Raw genomic sequence first — 20,022 nt, forward strand, 5'->3', positions numbered from 1 at the left:
GTAGATAACGCTCACGTTATACATCACTTAATGGATTTATATTCCATGTGTATGTGGCATTGGGGAAAGTATGATTTGAAGAAAAAAAATAACACATGTAAAGTGTTGGTCCCATGTTTCATGAGCTGAAATAAAATATCCCAGACATTTTCCATACGCACAAAAAGCTTATTTCTCCTTTCGCAAGATAATCCAACCACCTGACCGATGTGGCATATCAAGAAGCGGATTAAATGGCATGATCATTACACAGGTGCACCTTATGCTGGGGACAAAAGGCCATTCTAAAATGTGCAGTTGTGTCACTGACACAATGCCAAATGTTTTGACGGAGCGTGCAATTTGGTATGCTGACTGCAGGAATGTCCATCAGAGCTGTTGCCAGAGTATTGAATGTTCATTTCTCTACCATAAGCTGCCTCCGATGTTTTAAAACGTTTTGCAGTACGTCAAACCGGCCTCACAACTGCATACCACACCAGCCCAGGACCTCCACATCCGGCTTCTTCACCAGCGGGATTGTTTGAGACCAGCCACCCGGACAGCTAATGAAACAGGATTATTTATGTCTGTAATAAAGCCCTTTTTTTGTGTGGGAATAACTCAATATGATTGGCTGGGCCTGGTTCCCCAGTGGGTTGGCCTGGCTCCCAAGTGGGTGGGCCTATGCCCAGTTGTGAAATCCATAGATTTGGGCCTAATTTATTTAAATTGACTGATTTCCTTATATGAACTGTAACTCAGTAAAACAATTGAAATTGTTGCATTTTTATATTTTTGTTCAGTATAGAATGCATATCAACGTTGCCCCCCTTTCAACCTCCAAGTGCCCATATATCTGATGTCTTAACAATCATTTTCTAACAAGTCAAAATAAGCGTTCCAATAATATGAAGATTAAAATAGCCTGTTTGAGACGATTCAAATTGACAGTATTTTAATGTTAATCTACATATGAATCAGCTGAAATGCACACATTGTTCAGGGTAGAGGGTGAGTTAATGAGGCAGGTTATCCTGGTCCAGTGGCAAGGAGCTTGGTGGCTGTTTCAGTGGGGCAGCTCATGACGGACAAACTGATAGTGGGACCCACATTCGGGACAGCGCTGGGGCTTCCCCTCATGGAGCCAAAACCACACAATGGCAGTGTTGTCCTCTTCACCTATGGTACATAATCACAAGTGTTGGCACATTTTTATATTATTTTGAGAAAATTTTAAAAGCATGAAAGTATGGTACTTACACAGACAGCCTACCAGCCGTTTGTCACTAATGCCTGGGACAATGTGAGGGTCTTCTTTGGTTCCAGCATACTCCTTGGGTTTCAGAATGCTCCAAGGATCCTGCATTTTTTTTTCAAAAAAAAAAGTACTTGTATGAACACAAATCAATCTTATTTGAATTGAAGCAGACATCAATAGGTTGAAACAAATATACAGTGCAATCGGAAAGTATTCAGACCCCATTACTTTTTCCACATTTTGGTTACAGCCTTAATCTACACACAATACCCTATACTGACAAGGTGATAACAGGTTTAGACATTTTTGCTAATTTATTAAAAACATAAAACATAACTTGTATGTATGATTGAGCTCAGGTGCATCCTGTTTCCATTGATCATCCTTGATGTTTCTACAACTTGATTAGAGTCCTCCTGTGGTAAATTCAATTGATTGGACATGATTTGGAAAGGCACACCTATCTATTTAAGGTCCCACAGTTAACAGTGCATGTCAGTGCTAAAAACAAAGCCACAAGGTCAAAGGAAATGTCCGTAGTCCTCCGAGACAGGATTCTGTTGAGGCACAGATCTGGGGAAGGGTACCAAAAAATGTCTGCAGCATGGAAGACGTTTGGAACCACGAAGACTCTTCCTAGAGCTGGCCGCCCAGCCAAACTGAGCAATCAGGGGAAAAGGGCCTTGGTCAGGGAGGTGACCAAGAACCCGATGGTCAATCTGACAGAGCTCCAGCGTTCCTCTGTGGAATTGGGAGAACCTCCCAGAAGGACCACCACCTCAGCAGCACTTCACCAATCAGGCTTTTATGGTAGTGTCCAGATGGAAGCCATTCCTCAGTAAAAGGCACCTAAAGGACTGACCATGAGAAACCAGATTCTCTGGTCTGATGAAACCAAGATTGAACTCTTTGGCCTGAATGTCAAGCATCACCTCTGGAGGAAACCTGACACCATCGCTACGGCGAAGCATGGTGGTGGCAGCATCATGCTGTAGGGATGTTTTTCCGCGGCAGGGACTGTGAGACTAGTCAGGATCAAGGCAAAGATGAACGGAGCAAAGTACAGAGAGATCATTGATGAAAACCTGCTCCAGAGAGCTCAGGACCTCAGACTGGGGCGAAGGTTCACCTTCCAACAGGACAACGGCCCTAAGCACACAGCCAAGACAATGCAGGAGTGGCTTCGGGACAAGTCTGAATGTCCTTGAGTGGCCAAGCGAGAGCCAGGACTTGATGGGGTGGGTGGGGGTGTAATCCATTTAAGAATAAGGCTGTAACATAACAAAATGTGAAATAGTCAAGGGGTCTGAATCCTTTCCAAATGCACTGTATGCTATCTAGATATGACCTTTCCTTTCTTCAGTGCCTGCAAGGCACGTCGCTCGAGTCCAGTGGCCTGTTCCTCATCGGTTGGAATCCCTGGAAGGAGACCGTTAGTGTGACACCTGTGACTTTATACACTACTTGACATTCAAATTAAGGGCATAATGTTTATCAGAACAAGAAAATCATGTTACCTCTTAACAGAGTGCATGTAATAGTTATGAGTCAAACGGCACGTCCACAAGCACACACAACTCATGTCCTCCATGTTAAGATATACCTGGCACCAAATCAACGAATGTCTGCCAAAGAAGGTGGGTCTATCAATGGGCCTTCCAGTGGTTAAAATCCAAATGACCTTCAGTTATTTACAAATGTAGTAGGTTTCGTGTTTCTAAATACAGTAGCATCCTTTTACAATTAATAACACTGTCAAATTGGTAGTTATTTTATGAATGCGTCATGCACGTGTATTCCGTGATTTGGTATTCTATTTTTACAAATGTGGTGCCTAGGCGAAGTGTTGCCTTGTAGGATATACTTGCAGAGCAGTCATAATATTGTTTATTCTATCATGTCAAATACTTCAAAACAGATTAGTTATTCGATTTGATGGACATTCCGACGGACCACAACCGATTAAATGTATATTACACACACAAATTAAATTTACGCACACACGTACCTTTTAATGTGGTCATAGTGCGTGGCAGTGATCTTGCCACAACATTGTTTCTTGCCAATTGCAAGGTTGTACAGGTACGGAGTAAAAACCTGCCTGCCATAATGAATTCACTTTCGCTTAAACTACCGCGTGTGATCTGAACAATCTGCTGGACTGAAATGACCCCATTTATTTCCAACCTTGACTTGATTGACAGAGTCAACGGTCCACTCACAAAGTAACGGTCTTATGAAGTGGCCAATTAAAAACGGATAAGCAACGCAAGCGAACAGGGGCACACTTTTTAGATTTTTATGTGTGTATTTATTTATTTTTGATATCGTTTTATAGTAGACAATGTTCAACAGATAACGCACTGGCATGGACACACACACAAAAAAACGTGCTTCGCGCGTCAAGGTCACCGTATGACCATTAATCTGAACCTATGCTGAAAACATTTTAGTAAATTACTAATATATTTAAGAGTAGTTTCAATGTTTCATGGCCTTGTAATGAGTCTACATCCAAGCAGTGACAGTTGTATGATTGCCGGTTGCTAATGGTTTTAGCTTTAAGTTGTTCATGCTTGAAATTCACATTTTCAATGCAATACTTAATCATTCGTTTGGTTGTCCCCATGTTTGTGAAGTAATAAGATAAGAAATTAAGCCAAACTAAAATCAGCATATTGAATACATAACATTTATTAGATGTGAAAATACCATCCAGAGCATTTACATAATTTTAAAAAGGCAACCATGTACAAGGATACAACACTACAAAAATATTATACTTCACATAATGACATCTATTGGGACATTTTGATAAAGAGCTAAATAGGTCCATTCCAGGCTCCATGCCATAGACCGTACACAAATAATATATATGCCCCATACCCTAGAGCCTAGGCCATGGCAAAACTAGGGTATTTTCAGTATACATTTTCTATAGAGGGTCTAATAAGTTACACCTGATAGATAAAAGACAATTAGTTTAGCAATTCCATACAATTATTGTGAGTGTGGGAACCAACAAGTAACATTATTCACAAGGAAATAGACAGGGCTGATAATTTTATCTTTCCATTTAGATTTCATAATTTCTGAATTTCCGCAGAAGACTGGATGGAGAGTCGGAAGCCCAGCGAAAATGGCGATGGCAGTAGTCACCTGGATAATGGGGACATCAGAAATATGATTACATTTTTTTTTAAAAGGTACACTTATTTAATAAGACATTTAAATCAATTAAGATTAGACCTCAAGAGCCTCAATCTGAAGCATTATATTCCCATAAGTATATTACAAGAACAAATATTACATGTTGGATTTTAGTTCTGTCTAACTATAGGTTGGCAAAAGTACCCGTAAACATGAAAATCATTGAAAAATTAAGAAACTAGGCTATGATCTCACTTGAAGATGGCACTGCATCTGGGGAAGGCATCTCTGGTGACTCGTGGTCAGTACAGTCTCTGTCTTGGGAACTGTTAGGGAATGTTACTTTAGAGCTCTCCAGCATGGGCTCCTTTTTGGTCCTCACAGCCCAATGCATTGACTGAGGACAGAGAGCAACGTACCCAAACATGAAAAAACACAACCAGATAAAGTACAAGGTGAACAATGTGCATTTAACATAATATAATGTATACATTCAACACAGGATGCATTTTTTGAATGGACTCATCTCAGTTACATAATACTTGACCTTAGGTCGCATGATTACATTTAGGCAGTGTAAAGTTTGACAACTCTTTGTATTGCTGCGATTCCGGCTCAATATTATGACGTGTATTAACAAGCGGACCAGTTCCCAATTATTTGATCAATGAAAGTGTATAAAATGTATGTTTTCAGTTTGATCATAATTATAATAACATACATACAGTTTTGACAGAGTCGCCAAGGGCTAGCCAGCCATGGAATGGTATGGTAATTCCACTTCTTTTCCATACATCATAGTTTCTTCTGCTCTTTTCATTGCACAAAACCTCCTTGGCTTCCTGCAACTTCTGAAACTCTTCCACTGCAACAAAATGTGGACTTCATGATGAGCATGGATAGGATTATTGCGACAACATTTTTATTATACAGTGCCTTCAGAAAGTATTCACACCCCTTACATTTTCCCACATTGTGTTACAGCCAGAATTTAAAATGGGTTCAATTGAGATTTTTGGTCACTGGCCTACACACAATACCCCATAATGTCAAAGTGGAATTATGTTTTTCGAAATGTTTACAAATGAATAAAACATGAAAAGCTGAAATGTCTTAGAGTCAATAAGGATTCAACTCCTTTGTCACGGCAAGGCTAAATACATTCAGGAGTAAAAATGTGCTTAAAAAGTCACGTAATAAGTTGCATGGACTCACTCTGTGTGCAAAAATTGTGTTTAACATGATTTTTGAATGACAACCTCATCTTGAAGATGGCACTGTATCTGGTGAAGGCATCTCTGGTGACTCGTGGTCAGTACAGTCTCTGTCTTGGGAACTACCGTACCTAATTTTTTTCCCTATTGTGTTATTGACTGTATGTTTGTTTATTCCATGTGTAACTCTGTGTTGTTGTTTGTGTCGCACTGCTTTGCTTTATCTTGGCCAGGTCACAGTTGTAAATGAGAACTTGTTCTCAACTAGCCTACCTGGTTAAATAAAGGTGAACTATTTTTTTAAATTTTATCTCTGTACCCCACACATTAAGGTCCTTCAGTCGAGCAGTGAATTTAAAACACAGATTCAACCACAAAGACCAGGGAGGATTTCCAATGCCTCGCTAAGAAGGGCACCTGTGGGTCGATGGGTAAAAATAAAATAAAAAGCATACATTGAATATCCCTTTGAGCATGGTGAAGTTATTAATTACTCCTTGGATGGTGTATCAATATACCCAGTCACTACAAAGATACAGACATCCTTCCTAACTCAGTTGCCAGAGAAGAAGGAAGCCGCTCAGGGATTTCACCAGGAGGCCAATGGTGACTCTAAAACATTTTATTGGCTGTTATAGGAGAAAACTGAGGATGGATCAATAACATTGTAGTTAATCCTAACTGACAGAGTGAAAAGAAGGAAGCCTGTACAAAATACAAAATATTCTAAAACATGCATCCTGTTTTCAACAAGGCACTAAAGTAATACTGCAAAAAATGTGGTAATGCAATTAACTTTTGGGGTGGGCAAATCCAATACAATACATTACCGAGCACCAATCTCCATATTTTGAAGCATAGTGGTGGCTGCATCATGTTATGGGTATGCTTGTAATCGTTAAGGACTGGGGAATTTTTCCAGGATCAAATAGAAACTGAATGGAGCTAAACACAGGCAAAATCCTAGAGGAAAACATGGTTCAGTCTGCTTTCCACCAGACACTGGGAAATGAATTCACCTTTCAGCAGGACATAACCTTAAACAGGACAAATCTACACTGGAGCTGCTTACCAAGAAGACAGTGAATGTTCCTGAGAGGCCGAGTTAGTTTTGACTTAAATTTACTTGAAAATCTGTGGCTAGACCTGAAAATGTTTGTCTAGCAATTATCAACAACCAATTTCACAGAGCTTGAAGAATTTTGAAAATAATAAAATGGGCAAATATTGAACAATCCAGGTGTGGAAAGCTCTTCGAAACTTACCCAGAAAGACTCACAGCTGTAATCGCTGCCAAAGGTGCTGACTCAGGGGGTGTGAATACTTAGGTAAATTGGATATTTCTGTATTTTATTTTCAATAAATTAGCAAAAATGTCTAAAAACGTTTTCACAATGGGGTATTGTGTGTAGATGGGTAATATAAACACAATACCCCATTGTCTGGAATAACTCAAGGGGTATGAATACTTTCTGAAGGCACTATACATGACAATCATCACCTGTCACAGTACACAAGAGGGGCACAATCACACAGAATGCATCCATTACCTGCTCTTGGATTATCAGGGTGCTTGTCTGGATGGCATGCCAAGGCCCTTACTCTGTATTCATTGGCAATCTGTTCTGTCTTAAAACAAAGATACATCATTAAAGTTTCACCCATATACATTGTTACATTTGCCATGGCCTTAAAAGCTGGTTGAACTGACAATCAAAATCTTATAGCAGTCACTTGACAAAAGGTGTATGAAATTATACCAAGCTACGCCACTTTCACTGTACAGTATGATATCCATTTCGCAACAAGTCGGTAACATTTATTTAGCCTAGCTTGCTAACGTTATTGCTATTGGGAAAACAAACTCTTACCGAAGATAACTCATCGCATCCAAGTAACCCGTAATAATCGTCCAAGTCCTCTGGTTTGCAATTTAAAATATCATCCATTCTGATTTATATTAGCTATATAAGCTTTGAAAATAACTGATTTAGCTAGCCTGACTGCTCTGATGGCTGCGGTGTTGCGCGTTCCAGGTCGACTTTATTTTAACGGCGCGGCACAGCTAGAAGTCTAAAGAACCGGAGAAGAACCACGATATGTCACTGAATATTGCAATATTATCCAGCTAACGCTAATAGCTTTAGTTGATTTAAAATGCGCAATTTGCTGATTTAATATCAATCAATGACCATTTCACAGCTAAACATAAATACGCACACGATACATTTTGTTGTTGTTGACGTCATCGACGTGCTGAAGTGTCGCTCCCGCCGCAACCAAAGATGACAGACAGTAGGTACAGTATGAAGATAAGCTAAAATTGCTTCTCCCCGATCACACTTGTAGGTGTCACATTGGCTAGCTACGCGCATGCGTAGAAACGGCTCTTGCGCCGAACTGCGCATGTGATTGCCGTTAACTCAAACCGCACTCCTTCGATATAAAGTTATTTTTCACGAAAATTAAAACGTGTCTGTTTGTGACTTTCACGACGTTGGAGTAATAACATGTTCAACTACTTGGTCACAAGCATTTGGCTACAACCGCAATAGCATTTGCTAAACACGTGTATGTGACCAATACAATTGAATCTAGGGTGTGCCTTTAGATTTCGGGAAAATGAACAAATGAGGAAATATTTTGCACTTCTGTCAATGACTTCCCAAACCACCGCCTGGTCTGTTGGTTCTGTTTCTCAATAGTTCCCGGAACTCACGCAATGTTGCGCCTCTGGGTTTAGAAACTCTTCGCCACAACTACTGGTGGAGAGCGAATCACATTCGCCATTTAAATAACCAGCTGTCGACCGCGGAAGAATGTTTTACCACAGTACACAGCGGCTTTATCAGCTGAAGATGGCGGACGGGGAGAATATCCTTGTTGGAGCCAGTTCCAGCACTTCAACTAATGAAGAACCAGATTCAAAAAAGGCCAAAATGAGCATGGCCATAGAATGTGGACTCAAAATTGTTCAGACTAAGCAAGTTACGTATGGGCCAGAGGCTGGTGAGAGTTTGGCGGCGGCGATTTCTGCGCAGCCAAAGGAGAAGGAGATTGAGCCGGTGATGTCGGTAGGACAGGCCTCAGCAGCAGCACCAGGCGGAGACAATGGGCTGCTGGTCTTCGAGCCTCAGGAAAGTGTAGTGAATTTAGACAAGGCGTCTGGACCCACGGCGGAGCCTGCAGGTAGGATCATTTAGCTAGCTAGTATGCCAAGTTTTTTGGCGCACTCGATCGTTGCATGTCTGGTTAACGTTAGATTGCTCCACCTAGTTGGATACCAATTGGGCTAGCTTTGTAACTAAGTTACTACTAGGTAGCTCCGCAGCACGTCAGCCTGAAGTTTGAAACGAGCAAACTTTGCGTGCATTACGCAAGATATACGACTTTATTAGCCAATGCTTTTACCCACCCGGCCATAAAAATGTAACTACATTTAGCGGGAGAGCTAGCTAACTATCAACATTGGCTATTTGGCTAGTCATTTTATGCCATTTTAGTTTCTATTGCAAATTTTAAGGAATGCAAAAATACAGTCCATAATTTAGTTTTCGGAGGAGATACTGTTCATTAAATTAATCAACAAAACGATCACTTCCCATCGTGTCCTCTGAGTGTCTTGACCCTGATGATGAGGAGCTTAAACCCAAATGCATTTGCCTCCCCAGACGGTGTGAATGAGGATGATGACCGATCCTCACATGCAAGTTCCAGTGACTGGACACCTCAACCACAGATAGGTAGGTACAAGATGACAAATAAACCCTATTTTTTTTAAAATTTTTAGTGCACAATTAAATGCAACCCAGGTAATGTTCAAGATACAATAACATGTTTTAAGCTATTTAAATGTATTGATGTTGTTGTTTTTGTTCTCAAAAATTAGGTTCCTACAGTTTTATCCAGCAACACATCATGAGAGAGACCGATCCAAGAACAATATTGAAAGACTTGCTTCCTCCAGAGACTGTGCTTCCACCGGACTTGGATGACATGACGCTGTGGCAGATCATCATCAACATTTCGGAGCCTCCTAAAAGAAAGAAACGGAAAGACATAAACACCCTGGAGGACGTGGTTCGGATACTCCATGAAAGCAAAAAGATCCTTGTGCTTACTGGTGCTGGAGTATGTATTGCAGGGAACACATTAAGTAGGGTGTCCAACCACTCTGCACAGAGTGGGTGAAAATGTGCTTTGGTGATGAAATTTCACATCCTTATGTTATGAAATACATTTTTACCAAGACGTACGATTATTCATATTCTTAATCGTCAGTGGGGTTTTCCTCAAACATATCATTAACATTATATCCAAAAGTTTGACTTCGTAACCTAATACATCCGATAAGTACCGAGTTCTGTTGACATAGCGATGCAGGTTTCTCGTGACAACTTTTGAAGATTTTACATTTTGTGGTCGTCGTCCTCAAAGTTTGTTTCTGCAGGTCGCAAATTGGCATGACCCGAGCTGAATTAAATGTAAAACGGCTTTGAAAATGAAAAGCTATATATGCTCTGTTGCCATTTCATGTGAGACATTTTTGAAAAACAAATGTCTACTTAATGGAAAATGTATAGTAAAATGTGAAAATAGTACATGTCATGTCTCAATCGATATCCATCTTACCTCTGTTTTATGTCCTGCGGATTTGAGAAGAATGATTTCAATGGGGAAAGTGAGCCTGACAGGTAGCCAGTAGCCTTCATTTTTGCACAGAATCCAGTTTGCTGGCGCAATGACATTTTCCAGAATGTAATTTTTTCTTCTTCTGGTCTCTGATTTAGTCACCCTAATTCTGGCCATCATTACACGGGTAAAATTTCCTTTTGAACGGATTATGATAGACATGAGGTTTGGAAAAATGTACATATTTAAGCCATTTGTCAAGAAATATGTTTTTAATTGGACACCCTACATCATGTTTTGCTGTGTCTATTTGTATAGCTTTCACAGTTGCCGTATTAGAACTTATGGTTTGTTGTTTTTTCCTCAGGTGTCTGTTTCTTGTGGAATACCAGACTTTCGATCCAGAGATGGCATTTATGCAAGGCTTGCAATAGATTTCCCAGATCTTCCAGACCCTCAAGCAATGTTTGATATAGAGTACTTCAGAAGAGACCCAAGGCCCTTTTTCAAGTTTGCTAAGGTTTGTGGATTTAAAGTGTTGTGTATATAAACTCAGCAAAGAAATAAACGTCCCTTTTTCAGGACCCTAATTTGTAAAAAAAAAAATACTAATAACTTCACAGATCTTCATTGTAAAGGGTTTAAACACTGTTTCCCGTGCTTGTTCAATGAACCATGAACAATGAATGAACATGCACCTGTGGAACGGTCGTTAAGACACTAACAGCTTACAGATGCTAGGAAATTAAGGTCACAGTTATTAAAACTTAGGACACTAAAAAGGCCTTTCTACTTTTAATGAAAAACACCAAAAGAAAGATGCCCAGGGTAGGGTCCCTGCTCATCTGTGTGAATGTGCCTTAGGCATGCTGCAAGGAGGCATGAGGACTGCAGATGTGGCCAGGGCAATAAATTGCAATGTCCGTACTGTGAGACGACTAAGACAGCGCTACAGGGAGACAGGATGGACAGGTGATTGTCCTCACAGTGGCAGACCACGTGTAACAACACCTGCACAGGATCGAGACATCTGAACATCACACCTGTGGGACAGGTACAGGATGGCAACAACAACTGCCCAAGTTATACCAGGAACGCACAATCCCTCCATCAGTGCTGACTGTCCGCTATAGGTTGAGAGAGGCTGGACTGAGGGATTGTAAATGCAGGTCCTCTCCAGACATCACCGGCAACAACTTTGCCTATCGGCACAAACCTACCGTCGCTGGACCAGACAGGACTGGCAAAAAGTGCTCTTCACTGACAAGTCGCAGTTTTGTGATGGTCAGATTCGCGTTTATTGTTGAAGGAATGTGTTCCACCGAGACCTGTACTCTGGCGCGGGATCGATTTTGAGGTGGAGGGTCCTGGTCTGGGGCGGTGTGTCACAGAATCATCGGACTGAGCTTGTTTGACCCTCCAGCATGACAATGCCACCAACCATACTGCTCGTTCTGTGTGTGATTTCCTGCAAGACAGGAATGTCGGTGTTCTGCCATGGCCAGTGAAGAGCCCGGATCTCAATCCCATTGAGCACGTCTAAAACCTGTTGGATCGGAGGGTGAGGGCTAGGGCCATTCCCCCCAGAAATGTCTGGGAACTTGCAGGTGCCTTGGTGGAAGAGTGGGGTGACATCTCACAGCGGAGGAGGAGATGTACTGCAGTACTTCATGCAGCTGGTGACCACACCAGATACTGACTTAATTTTACCCCTTTTTCTCCCCAATTTCGTGGTATTCAATTGTTGTAGTAGCTACTATCTTGTCTCATTGCTACAACTCCCGTACGGGCTCGGGAGAGACAAAGGCTGATACACCCAACCAGTCGTACTGCTTCTTAACACAGCGCGCATCCAACCCGGAAGCCAGCCGCACCAATGTGTCGGAGGCTGGCAACCTTGGCTAGCGCGCACTGCGCCCAGCCCGCCACAGGAGTCGCTGGTGCGCGATGAGACAAGGAGATCCCTACCGACCAATCCCTCCCTAACCCGGACGACGCTAGGCCAATTGTGCGTCGCCCCACGGACCTCCCGGTCGCGGCCGGTTACGACAGAACCTGGGCGCGAACCCAGGGACTCTGATGGCACAGCTGGCGCTGCAGTACAGCGCCCTTAACCACTGCGCCACCCGGGAGGCCTTGTTCAGGTTGTCTGTTGTTGAATCTTATGTTCATACAAATATTTACACATGTTAGGTTTGCTGAAAATAAACACAGTTGACAGTGAGAGGATGTTTCTTTTTTTTTTTGCTGAGTTATTTTATACACTACTCAAAAAAATAAAGGGAACACTAAAATAACACATCCTAGATCTGAATGAATGAAATATTCTCTTTACATAGTTGAATGTGCTGACAACAAAATCACACACAAATTATCAATGGAAATCAAATTTATCAACCCATGGATTTGGAGTCACACTCAAAATTAAAGTGGAAAACCACACTACAGGCTGATCCAACTTTGATGTAATGTCCTTAAAACAAGTCCAAATGAGGCTCAGTAGTGTGTGTGGCCTCCACGTGCCTGTATGACCTCCCTACAACGCCTGGACATGCTCCTGATGAGGTGGCGGATGGTCTCCTGTGGGATCTCCTCCCAGACCTGGACTAAAGCATCCGCCAACTCCTGGACAGTGTCTGGTGCAACGTGGCGTTGGTGGATGGAGCGAGACATGATGTCCCAGATGTGCTCAATTGGCTTCAGGTCTGGGGAACGGGCGGGCCAGTCCATAGCATCAATGCCTTCCTCTTGCAGGAACTGCTGACACACTCCAGCCACATGAGGTCTAGCATTGTCTTGCATTAGGAGGAACCCAGGGCCAACTGCACCAGCATATGGTCTCACAAGGGGTCTGAGGATCTCATCTCGGTACCTAATGGAAGTCAGGCTAACTCTGGCGAGCACATGGAGGGCTGTGCGGCCCCCCAAAGAAATGCCACACCATGACTGACCCACCGCCAAACCGGTCATGCTGGAGGATGTTGCAGGCAGCAGAACGTTCTCCACGGCGTCTCCAGACTGTCACGTCTGTCACATGTGCTCAGTGTGAACCTGCTTTCATCTGTGAAGAGCACAGGACGCCAGTGGCGAATTTGCCAATCTTGGTGTTCTCTGGCAAATGCCAAACGTCCTGCACGGTGTTGGACTGTAAGCACAACCCCCGCCTGTGGACGTCGGCCCTCATACCACCCTCATGGAGTCTGTTTCTGACCGTTTGAGCAGACACATGCACATTTGTGGCCTGCTGGAGGTCATTTTGCAGGGCTCTGACAGTGCTCCTCCTTGCACAAAGGCGGAGGTAGCGGTCCTGCTGCTGGGTTGTTGCCCTCCTACGGCCTCCTCTACGTCTCCTGGTGTACTGGCCTGTCTCCTGGTAGCGCCTTCATGCTCTGGACACTACGCTGACAGACACAGCAAACCTTCTTGCCACAGCTCGCATTGATGTGCCATCGTGGATGAGCTGCACTACCTGAGCCACTTGTGTGGGTTGTAGACTTCGTCTCATGCTACCACTAGTGACCAAAACATCAGCCAGGAAGCATAGGAACTGAGAGGTGGTCTGTGGTCACCACCTGCAGAACCTCTCCTTTATTGGGGGTGTCTTGCTAATTGCCTATAATTTCCACCTGTTGTCTATTCCATTTGCACAACAGCATGTGAAATTTGTCAATCAGTGTTGCTTCCTAAGTGGACAGTTTGATTTCACAGAAGTGTGATTGACTTGGAGTTACATTGTGTTGTTTAACTGTTCCCTTTTATTTTTTGGAGCAGTGTATATAGTTGAAGTTTACATACACTTAGGTTGGAGTCATTAAAACTAGTTTTTCAACCACTCCACAAATTTCTTGTTAACAAACTAGTTTTGGCAAGTCGGTTGTTTACAGACAGATTATTTCATTTATAAGTCAGTGTATCACAATTCTGACATGAATTGTCAGAAGTTTACATACACTAAGTTGACTGTGCCTTTTAACTGCTTGGAAAATTCCAGAGAATGATGTCATGGCTTTAGAAGCTTCTGATAAGATGTCAAATAGCCTTTTAAGTAAATTGGAGGTGTACCTGTGGATGTATTTCAAGGCCTACCTTCAAACTCAGTGCCTCTTGATTTTCCCATGATGTCAAGCAAAATGAAATCAGCCAAGACCTCAGGAAAAAAAATTGTAGACCTCCACAAGTCTGGTTCATCCTTGGGAGCAATTTCAAAACGCCTGAAGGTACCTCGTTCATCTGTACAAACAATTGTAAGCAAGTATAAACACTATGTGACCACACAGCCGTCATACCGCTCAGGAAAGAGACGCATTCTGTCTCCTAGAGATAAATGTACTTTGGGGTGAAAAATGCAAATCAATCTCAGAACAACAGCAAAGGACCATGTGAAGATGCTGGAGGAATCTGGTACAAAAGTATCTATATCCACAGTAAAACCGGTCCTTTATCGACAACCTGAAAGGTCTCTCAGCAAGGAAGAAGCCACTGCTATAAAACCACCATAAAAAAGCCAGATTATGGTTTGCATCTGCACATGGGGACAAAGATGGTACTTTTTGGAGAGATGTCCTCTGTTCTGATGAAATAAAAATAGAACTGTTTGGCCATAATGACCATTGTTATGTTTGGAGGAAAAAGGGGGAGGCTTGCAAGCCGAAGAACACCATCCCAACCTTGAAGCACGGGGTTGGCAGCAGCATGTTGTGGGGGTGCTTTGCTGCAGGAGGGACTGGTGCACTTCACAAATTAGATGGCACCATGAGATGGAAAATTATGTGGATATATTGAAGGGATATTATGTGGATACATCTCAAGACATCAGTCAGGAAGTTAAAGCTTGGTCGCAAATGGTTCTTCCATATGGACAATGACCCCAAGCATACCGTGTGTCCGCTGGAGACACTTTTTCTTGTTTTTAGCTGATAGGAGTGGAACCCGTTGTGGTCGTCTGCTGCAATAGCCCATCTGTGACAAGGACCGACGAGTTGTGCGTTCTGAGATGCCGTTCTGCACACCACTTGTACTGCACCGTTATTGGCCTGCTTGTAACCCGCCTGTTAGCTTCCACGATCCTTGCCATTCTCCTTTGACCTCGCTCAACAACAAGTTGTTTTCACCTACAGGACTGCCACTGACTGGGTGTTTGTTTGTCGCACCGTTCTTGGTAAACCCTAAACCCTAGTCGCCTGTCTGCCTGCTTTATATAGCAAGCTACGGCCACATGACTCACTGTAGGAGCGAGCCATTTTTTGTGAACTGGGTGGTGTACCTAATAAACTGGACCGTGTGTGTGTGTGTGTGTGTGTGTGTGTGTGTGTGTGTGTGTGTGTGTGTGTGTGTGTGTGTGTGTGTGTTAGTACCAGTCAAAAAACCCTTGAATGAGTAGGTGTGTCCAAACTTCTGACTGGTACAGCATATTTGATTAAATGATTACTATCACTTGTTTTGATATGTGAGATGGTTATGATTGCTCTGCTCTCTTGTAGGAGATCTATCCTGGACAGTTCCAACCTTCGCCCTGTCACAAATTCATATCTATGCTGGGCAAGCATGGGAAGCTACTACGCAACTACACCCAAAACATTGACACTCTTGAACAAGTGGCTGGGGTTCAGAGGATCATCCAGTGTCATGGTACATACTGTAATATACACAGTGATCAGAACATTAGGAACACCTTCCTGATATTGAGTCGCACCTCCTTTTTTGCCATCAGAACAGCCTCAATTTGTCAGGGCATGGACTCCTACAAGGTGTCAAAAGCATTCCAAACGGGATGATGGCCCAGGTTGATGACAATGCTTCCAACAGTTGTTAAATTGGCTGGATGTTCTTTGGGTGGTGGACAATTCTTGATACACATGGGAAACTGTTGAGTGTGAAAAACCCAGCAGCGTTGCAGTTCTTGACACACTCAAACCTTTGCGCCAGGCACCTACTACCACACCCCGTTCAAAGGCAATTAAATGTTTTTTCTTTCCCATTCACCCTCTGAGTGACACACACACAATCAGTTTCCATTTTCTCAAGGCTTAAAATTCCTCCTATAACCTGTCTCCTCCCCTTCAGCTACACTGAAGGATCATAACTTTCACCTGGTCAGTCTGTCATGGAATGGTGTTCCTAATGTTTTGTATACTCAGTCTATGCCAAACATATAATGCTATGCCAAGTGTTTTATGGTTCTGGGTCTAATATTAACCACAAACTCTTCTGTATTTCAGGGTCTTTTGCAACCGCTTCCTGTCTCATCTGTAAACACAAGGTTGACTGTGAGGCTGTAAGGGAAGACATTTTTAATCAGGTATTGGCAAGAATGGTTCCTATTAATATTCACCAGTGTCAAATCTGTGAATTTATGTATACTGTTGGACAGACTTGTGGCATTTTGAAGTTATCAGCCTATCTTGTACAGTAACATCCAGTCTGCGGAATTGCCATTTTTTTTGGGGGGGGGGGTTCATATTGAATACAAATATCTGTTCTAGGTTGTCCCTCACTGTCCACGGTGTCGAGATATTCCCCTGGCGATCATGAAGCCAGATATTGTCTTCTTCGGAGAGAATCTTCCAGAACTGTTCCACAGAGCAATGAAGCAGGATAAGGATGAAGTGGACCTCCTTATCGTCATTGGGTCCTCACTGAAAGTGCGACCTGTGGCTCTCATCCCAAGTATGTTGAAAATAAAATGTGTGGGTTTTTTAGATGCCCAAGATGAGCAATGCTATTACCAATGTTATCATGTTATTACCAGTATTAGTCTTGATCTCGAGCCATGCATCTGTAACAGGTGAACTCTCTTTCCATCCAGCCTCCATTCCTCATGAAGTGCCTCAAGTCCTGATTAATCGGGAGCAGCTGCCTCACCTTAACTTTGACGTGGAGCTACTTGGGGACTGTGACGTCATCGTTAACGAGCTCTGCCATCGGTTGGGCGGAGACTTTGAGCAACTGTGCTACAACTCCTTAAGACTCAGTGAGATCACAGAGAAACCCCCGCGGTCACAGACACCTTGTGAGGCCTTGTCCACTCACAGTAAGCCAACAGAAGAAGAACAGAAGACCTGTCACACAGACTCATCGTTCGGTGCCTCAGAGGAGACGGACACTCATACGGTCACAGACACTCCGGAAGGCGACAGAGTACCAACAGAACCTTGTCCGACTGCGCAGAATGACACAGACGCATCTGAAGTCGATGGAGTACCATCGGTGCCCTATCCAAAGACAAAGATTGTCTCTGACACGCTTGAAGTTGGAGTACCAACAGAACCCTGTCCAAAGACTCAGAATGTCACAGGCACCCTGGAAGTCAACAGAGTAGCGACAGAGCCCTGTCTGAAAGACACTCTTGAATTCGATGCAGTGCCATTAGAGCCTAGTCCAAAAGTGCAGATTGTCCCAGAGGCTCCAGAAGAGCCTTGTTCAAAGACTCAGTCCCCCAATGAGGAGAGAATGGAGAATTCAGATTCTCCGTCAGCGGACACGCAAAGGGAAGAACCCTCTGGATTAAATGACCAACATGTCAACCTTGAAGTTCGCCGACGATGCTGGATGAGTCGAATCAGTCGAAGTCCTATCAGCAAGCGCCTTGAGAGTAAAATTTGAAGTGTTAATTTACCTCAGATTTTGTGCAAAATTGTGAAATTATTTTTCCACAACCTTTTGATGATAATACGTCTTGTCATGTTATGACGACAAAACGTGTTTCCATATTGTAAAATTCATCCTAAATTCAATGTCTTTTCTCCCAGCTTCTCAATACCTATTCCAAGCACCAAATCACTACATCTTCCACGGGGCAGAAGTGTATTCCAACTCGGAGGACGAGACATCCAGCTCCTGCGGGAGCAACAGTGAGGACTCCAGCCTGGAGGAGGAGGACGACGAGGAAGAAGACAGCGATGCCGAGGAGGACCAGAGCACACCAGCAGAGGAGGGCGAGGGCTGCCTCATTGACATAGTAACACACAAGCAAGCCTGCGAGGGCACTTCGAGTGTGAAGCAGATGGAGAGTACAGACAAAAATGTCCAGAACACCACAGACCTTTAGAAACACAAAGCACTTGCAGTCTTTTTTTAAAATATTTGTGTTGTATATTTTTGTCCACCCACAGCACCTCCTATTATACATTTTTCATAAAGTCTAGATTGCGTTGATACTTTTGCATGCATGTGCTGAAAATTCGTTCTTCGTTCTCTTCTGTCTGACCACATTAACAAGCTGCAGGTGGTTTGTTTACACGTTTTGTGTACTACAATTAAATAAACAGCAGCTCAACTCAACCAATCCACTTCAGAAGGTTAATGGTGAAGAAAGCAACAGAAAGAAAAAATATAGACCAAAGAACAATCCCCCCCCCCCCCCCATACACCCAACAGTTTTTGCAGTAAATCTTAAAAACCTTGTCTTTGACTTTCCCACCACCTGAAGTGTAAAGAATATATTGAGCGGTGGCATTGTTTTCTTTACGATATTTGGCAGCTACTTTTTACAGTCAAGCTTTTATTATTTTTGTACTTTGTAACATGTAAGAGACACACTCAGCAAAGAGCAGGTGATGGTTTTCTAAATGAAATTGAAAACGTTATACATTGTGCAAACATAAAGCCTTAACTGTGTTCAATGAGCTTTCATTGGAGCAAATGTCACTTTTTTTCTTCCTTTTCAGCAGTTTGACGCGTTTGTTCATGTTTCCTCGGTTGCATGAGCTATTTGGTTGATGTGACTGATTTGCTCCTATTCACTCTTCCCTGAGAAATGTCCAGCCCTAACACTGAGACCCTGTAGAGCTATACAAGTGTTCTGGGATATGTTTAATATGAGCCAAATTTACTCTTTTAAGCAACTCATTCGAATGAAATTCAAATATTTGTTTTGTTTTGAGCTTGTTAAATTGCTAAAATGTTCATTCATAGTAGGCCTTTTCCTTATTTTCATGAGAACACCACAGAAAGAAGTCTAATTAATCACAAGGTGTGACAACACACTGTTGTGTAGAAAATGGATATAGATATGAGAGTTGCATGCTATTTGACATTTGATGTCCAAGTTTAGTTTGAGAAGACCACTACAGGTAAGTAAGTGCATGCAGTTCAGATACTGCAGCAGTGCCATTGGAGCTGGTTTTACGCAAATGGAGGGACAACATTTACATGGATGAACTAAGATGATTACAATTACATTTAAGAGTTCTTATAATCAGTATGCTGATGTGTGAGAGTCGGCTTTTGTTATGCTCTGCAGTGTTTATTTTTTACATAAAAACATTTATTTTTCATGTTTTCTTTAAAAATGTATCTGCTATATTTATATTTGGTTTAATAACACCATACACCAACAAATAGGCCATAATATAGCACATAGTCTCATTTGAGGTTACCCTTTATGTAAATATGACTGCCTGTATTTAATTGATAATGTATACTGTATTAACAGTATAGGCCTATGTTTTTAAAGTTCTTATGCCTGCAAAAGTCACAGAAAGAGTTGTGTTTTTGTCTAAAATTACTAATAAAAATTCGGTCAAAATGGCATGTGTCAAACTATTGTTGTCAAAATAATGTCATTCTAATCTTGGAAGTGCAAAGTTGAGAGAATTGCGTTGTGGAACGTTCAAAGGAACGGTGCTGTACTGAATGACCAGTTGGGAAGGGGAAGGGTTTGGGGAACGCTGTCAGCACGACCACTGTCCTTTAAATACGTCAGTCGTTGCTTCAAGCCACACCAGAGATACCTTTGAGCGCGGCACTAGAGAAGAGATTGTGTGACGATTCGTTTAGTAACCGCGT

At 42.5% G+C, this 20,022-nt stretch overlaps 3 protein-coding genes across 4 annotated transcripts; 1 reads left to right on the forward strand and 2 right to left on the reverse strand.

Moving 5' to 3' along the window:
* Positions 1 to 920: 920 nt before the first annotated feature.
* On the reverse strand, positions 921 to 3,629 carry LOC139409834 (cytochrome c oxidase subunit 5B2). Its single transcript, XM_071155222.1, has 4 exons — positions 3,249 to 3,629; positions 2,589 to 2,659; positions 1,243 to 1,342; positions 921 to 1,161 (listed from the first exon to the last, which is right to left on the reverse strand). Exons 1-4 carry the CDS (start codon positions 3,346 to 3,348, stop codon positions 1,049 to 1,051), a joined length of 384 nt encoding a protein of 127 aa, XP_071011323.1. The 5' UTR covers positions 3,349 to 3,629; the 3' UTR covers positions 921 to 1,048.
* LOC139409824 (DnaJ (Hsp40) homolog, subfamily C, member 12) lies at positions 3,529 to 7,867 on the reverse strand. The gene is made up of 5 exons (XM_071155213.1): positions 7,476 to 7,867; positions 7,155 to 7,233; positions 5,116 to 5,255; positions 4,646 to 4,787; positions 3,529 to 4,399 (listed from the first exon to the last, which is right to left on the reverse strand). Exons 1-5 carry the CDS (start codon positions 7,551 to 7,553, stop codon positions 4,317 to 4,319), a joined length of 522 nt encoding a protein of 173 aa, XP_071011314.1. The 5' UTR covers positions 7,554 to 7,867; the 3' UTR covers positions 3,529 to 4,316.
* LOC139409811 (sirtuin 1) lies at positions 7,697 to 19,762 on the forward strand. Of its 2 annotated transcripts, none has more exons than XM_071155200.1 (9): positions 7,697 to 7,899; positions 9,276 to 9,347; positions 9,494 to 9,735; positions 10,604 to 10,756; positions 15,717 to 15,864; positions 16,455 to 16,534; positions 16,719 to 16,902; positions 17,042 to 17,827; positions 17,985 to 19,762. In XM_071155200.1, exons 1-9 carry the CDS (start codon positions 7,890 to 7,892, stop codon positions 18,281 to 18,283), a joined length of 1,974 nt encoding a protein of 657 aa, XP_071011301.1. In that variant the 5' UTR covers positions 7,697 to 7,889; the 3' UTR covers positions 18,284 to 19,762. The 2 variants fall into 2 exon arrangements, with proteins under 2 accessions (XP_071011301.1, XP_071011292.1); XM_071155191.1 differs by lacking the exon at positions 7,697 to 7,899 and adding an exon at positions 8,368 to 8,793.
* The last annotated feature ends 260 nt before the right edge of the window (positions 19,763 to 20,022 follow it).

The sequence above is a fragment of the Oncorhynchus clarkii genome, chromosome 1 (assembly GCF_045791955.1).
Source record: "Oncorhynchus clarkii lewisi isolate Uvic-CL-2024 chromosome 1, UVic_Ocla_1.0, whole genome shotgun sequence".
Lineage (NCBI taxonomy): Eukaryota > Metazoa > Chordata > Actinopteri > Salmoniformes > Salmonidae > Oncorhynchus > Oncorhynchus clarkii.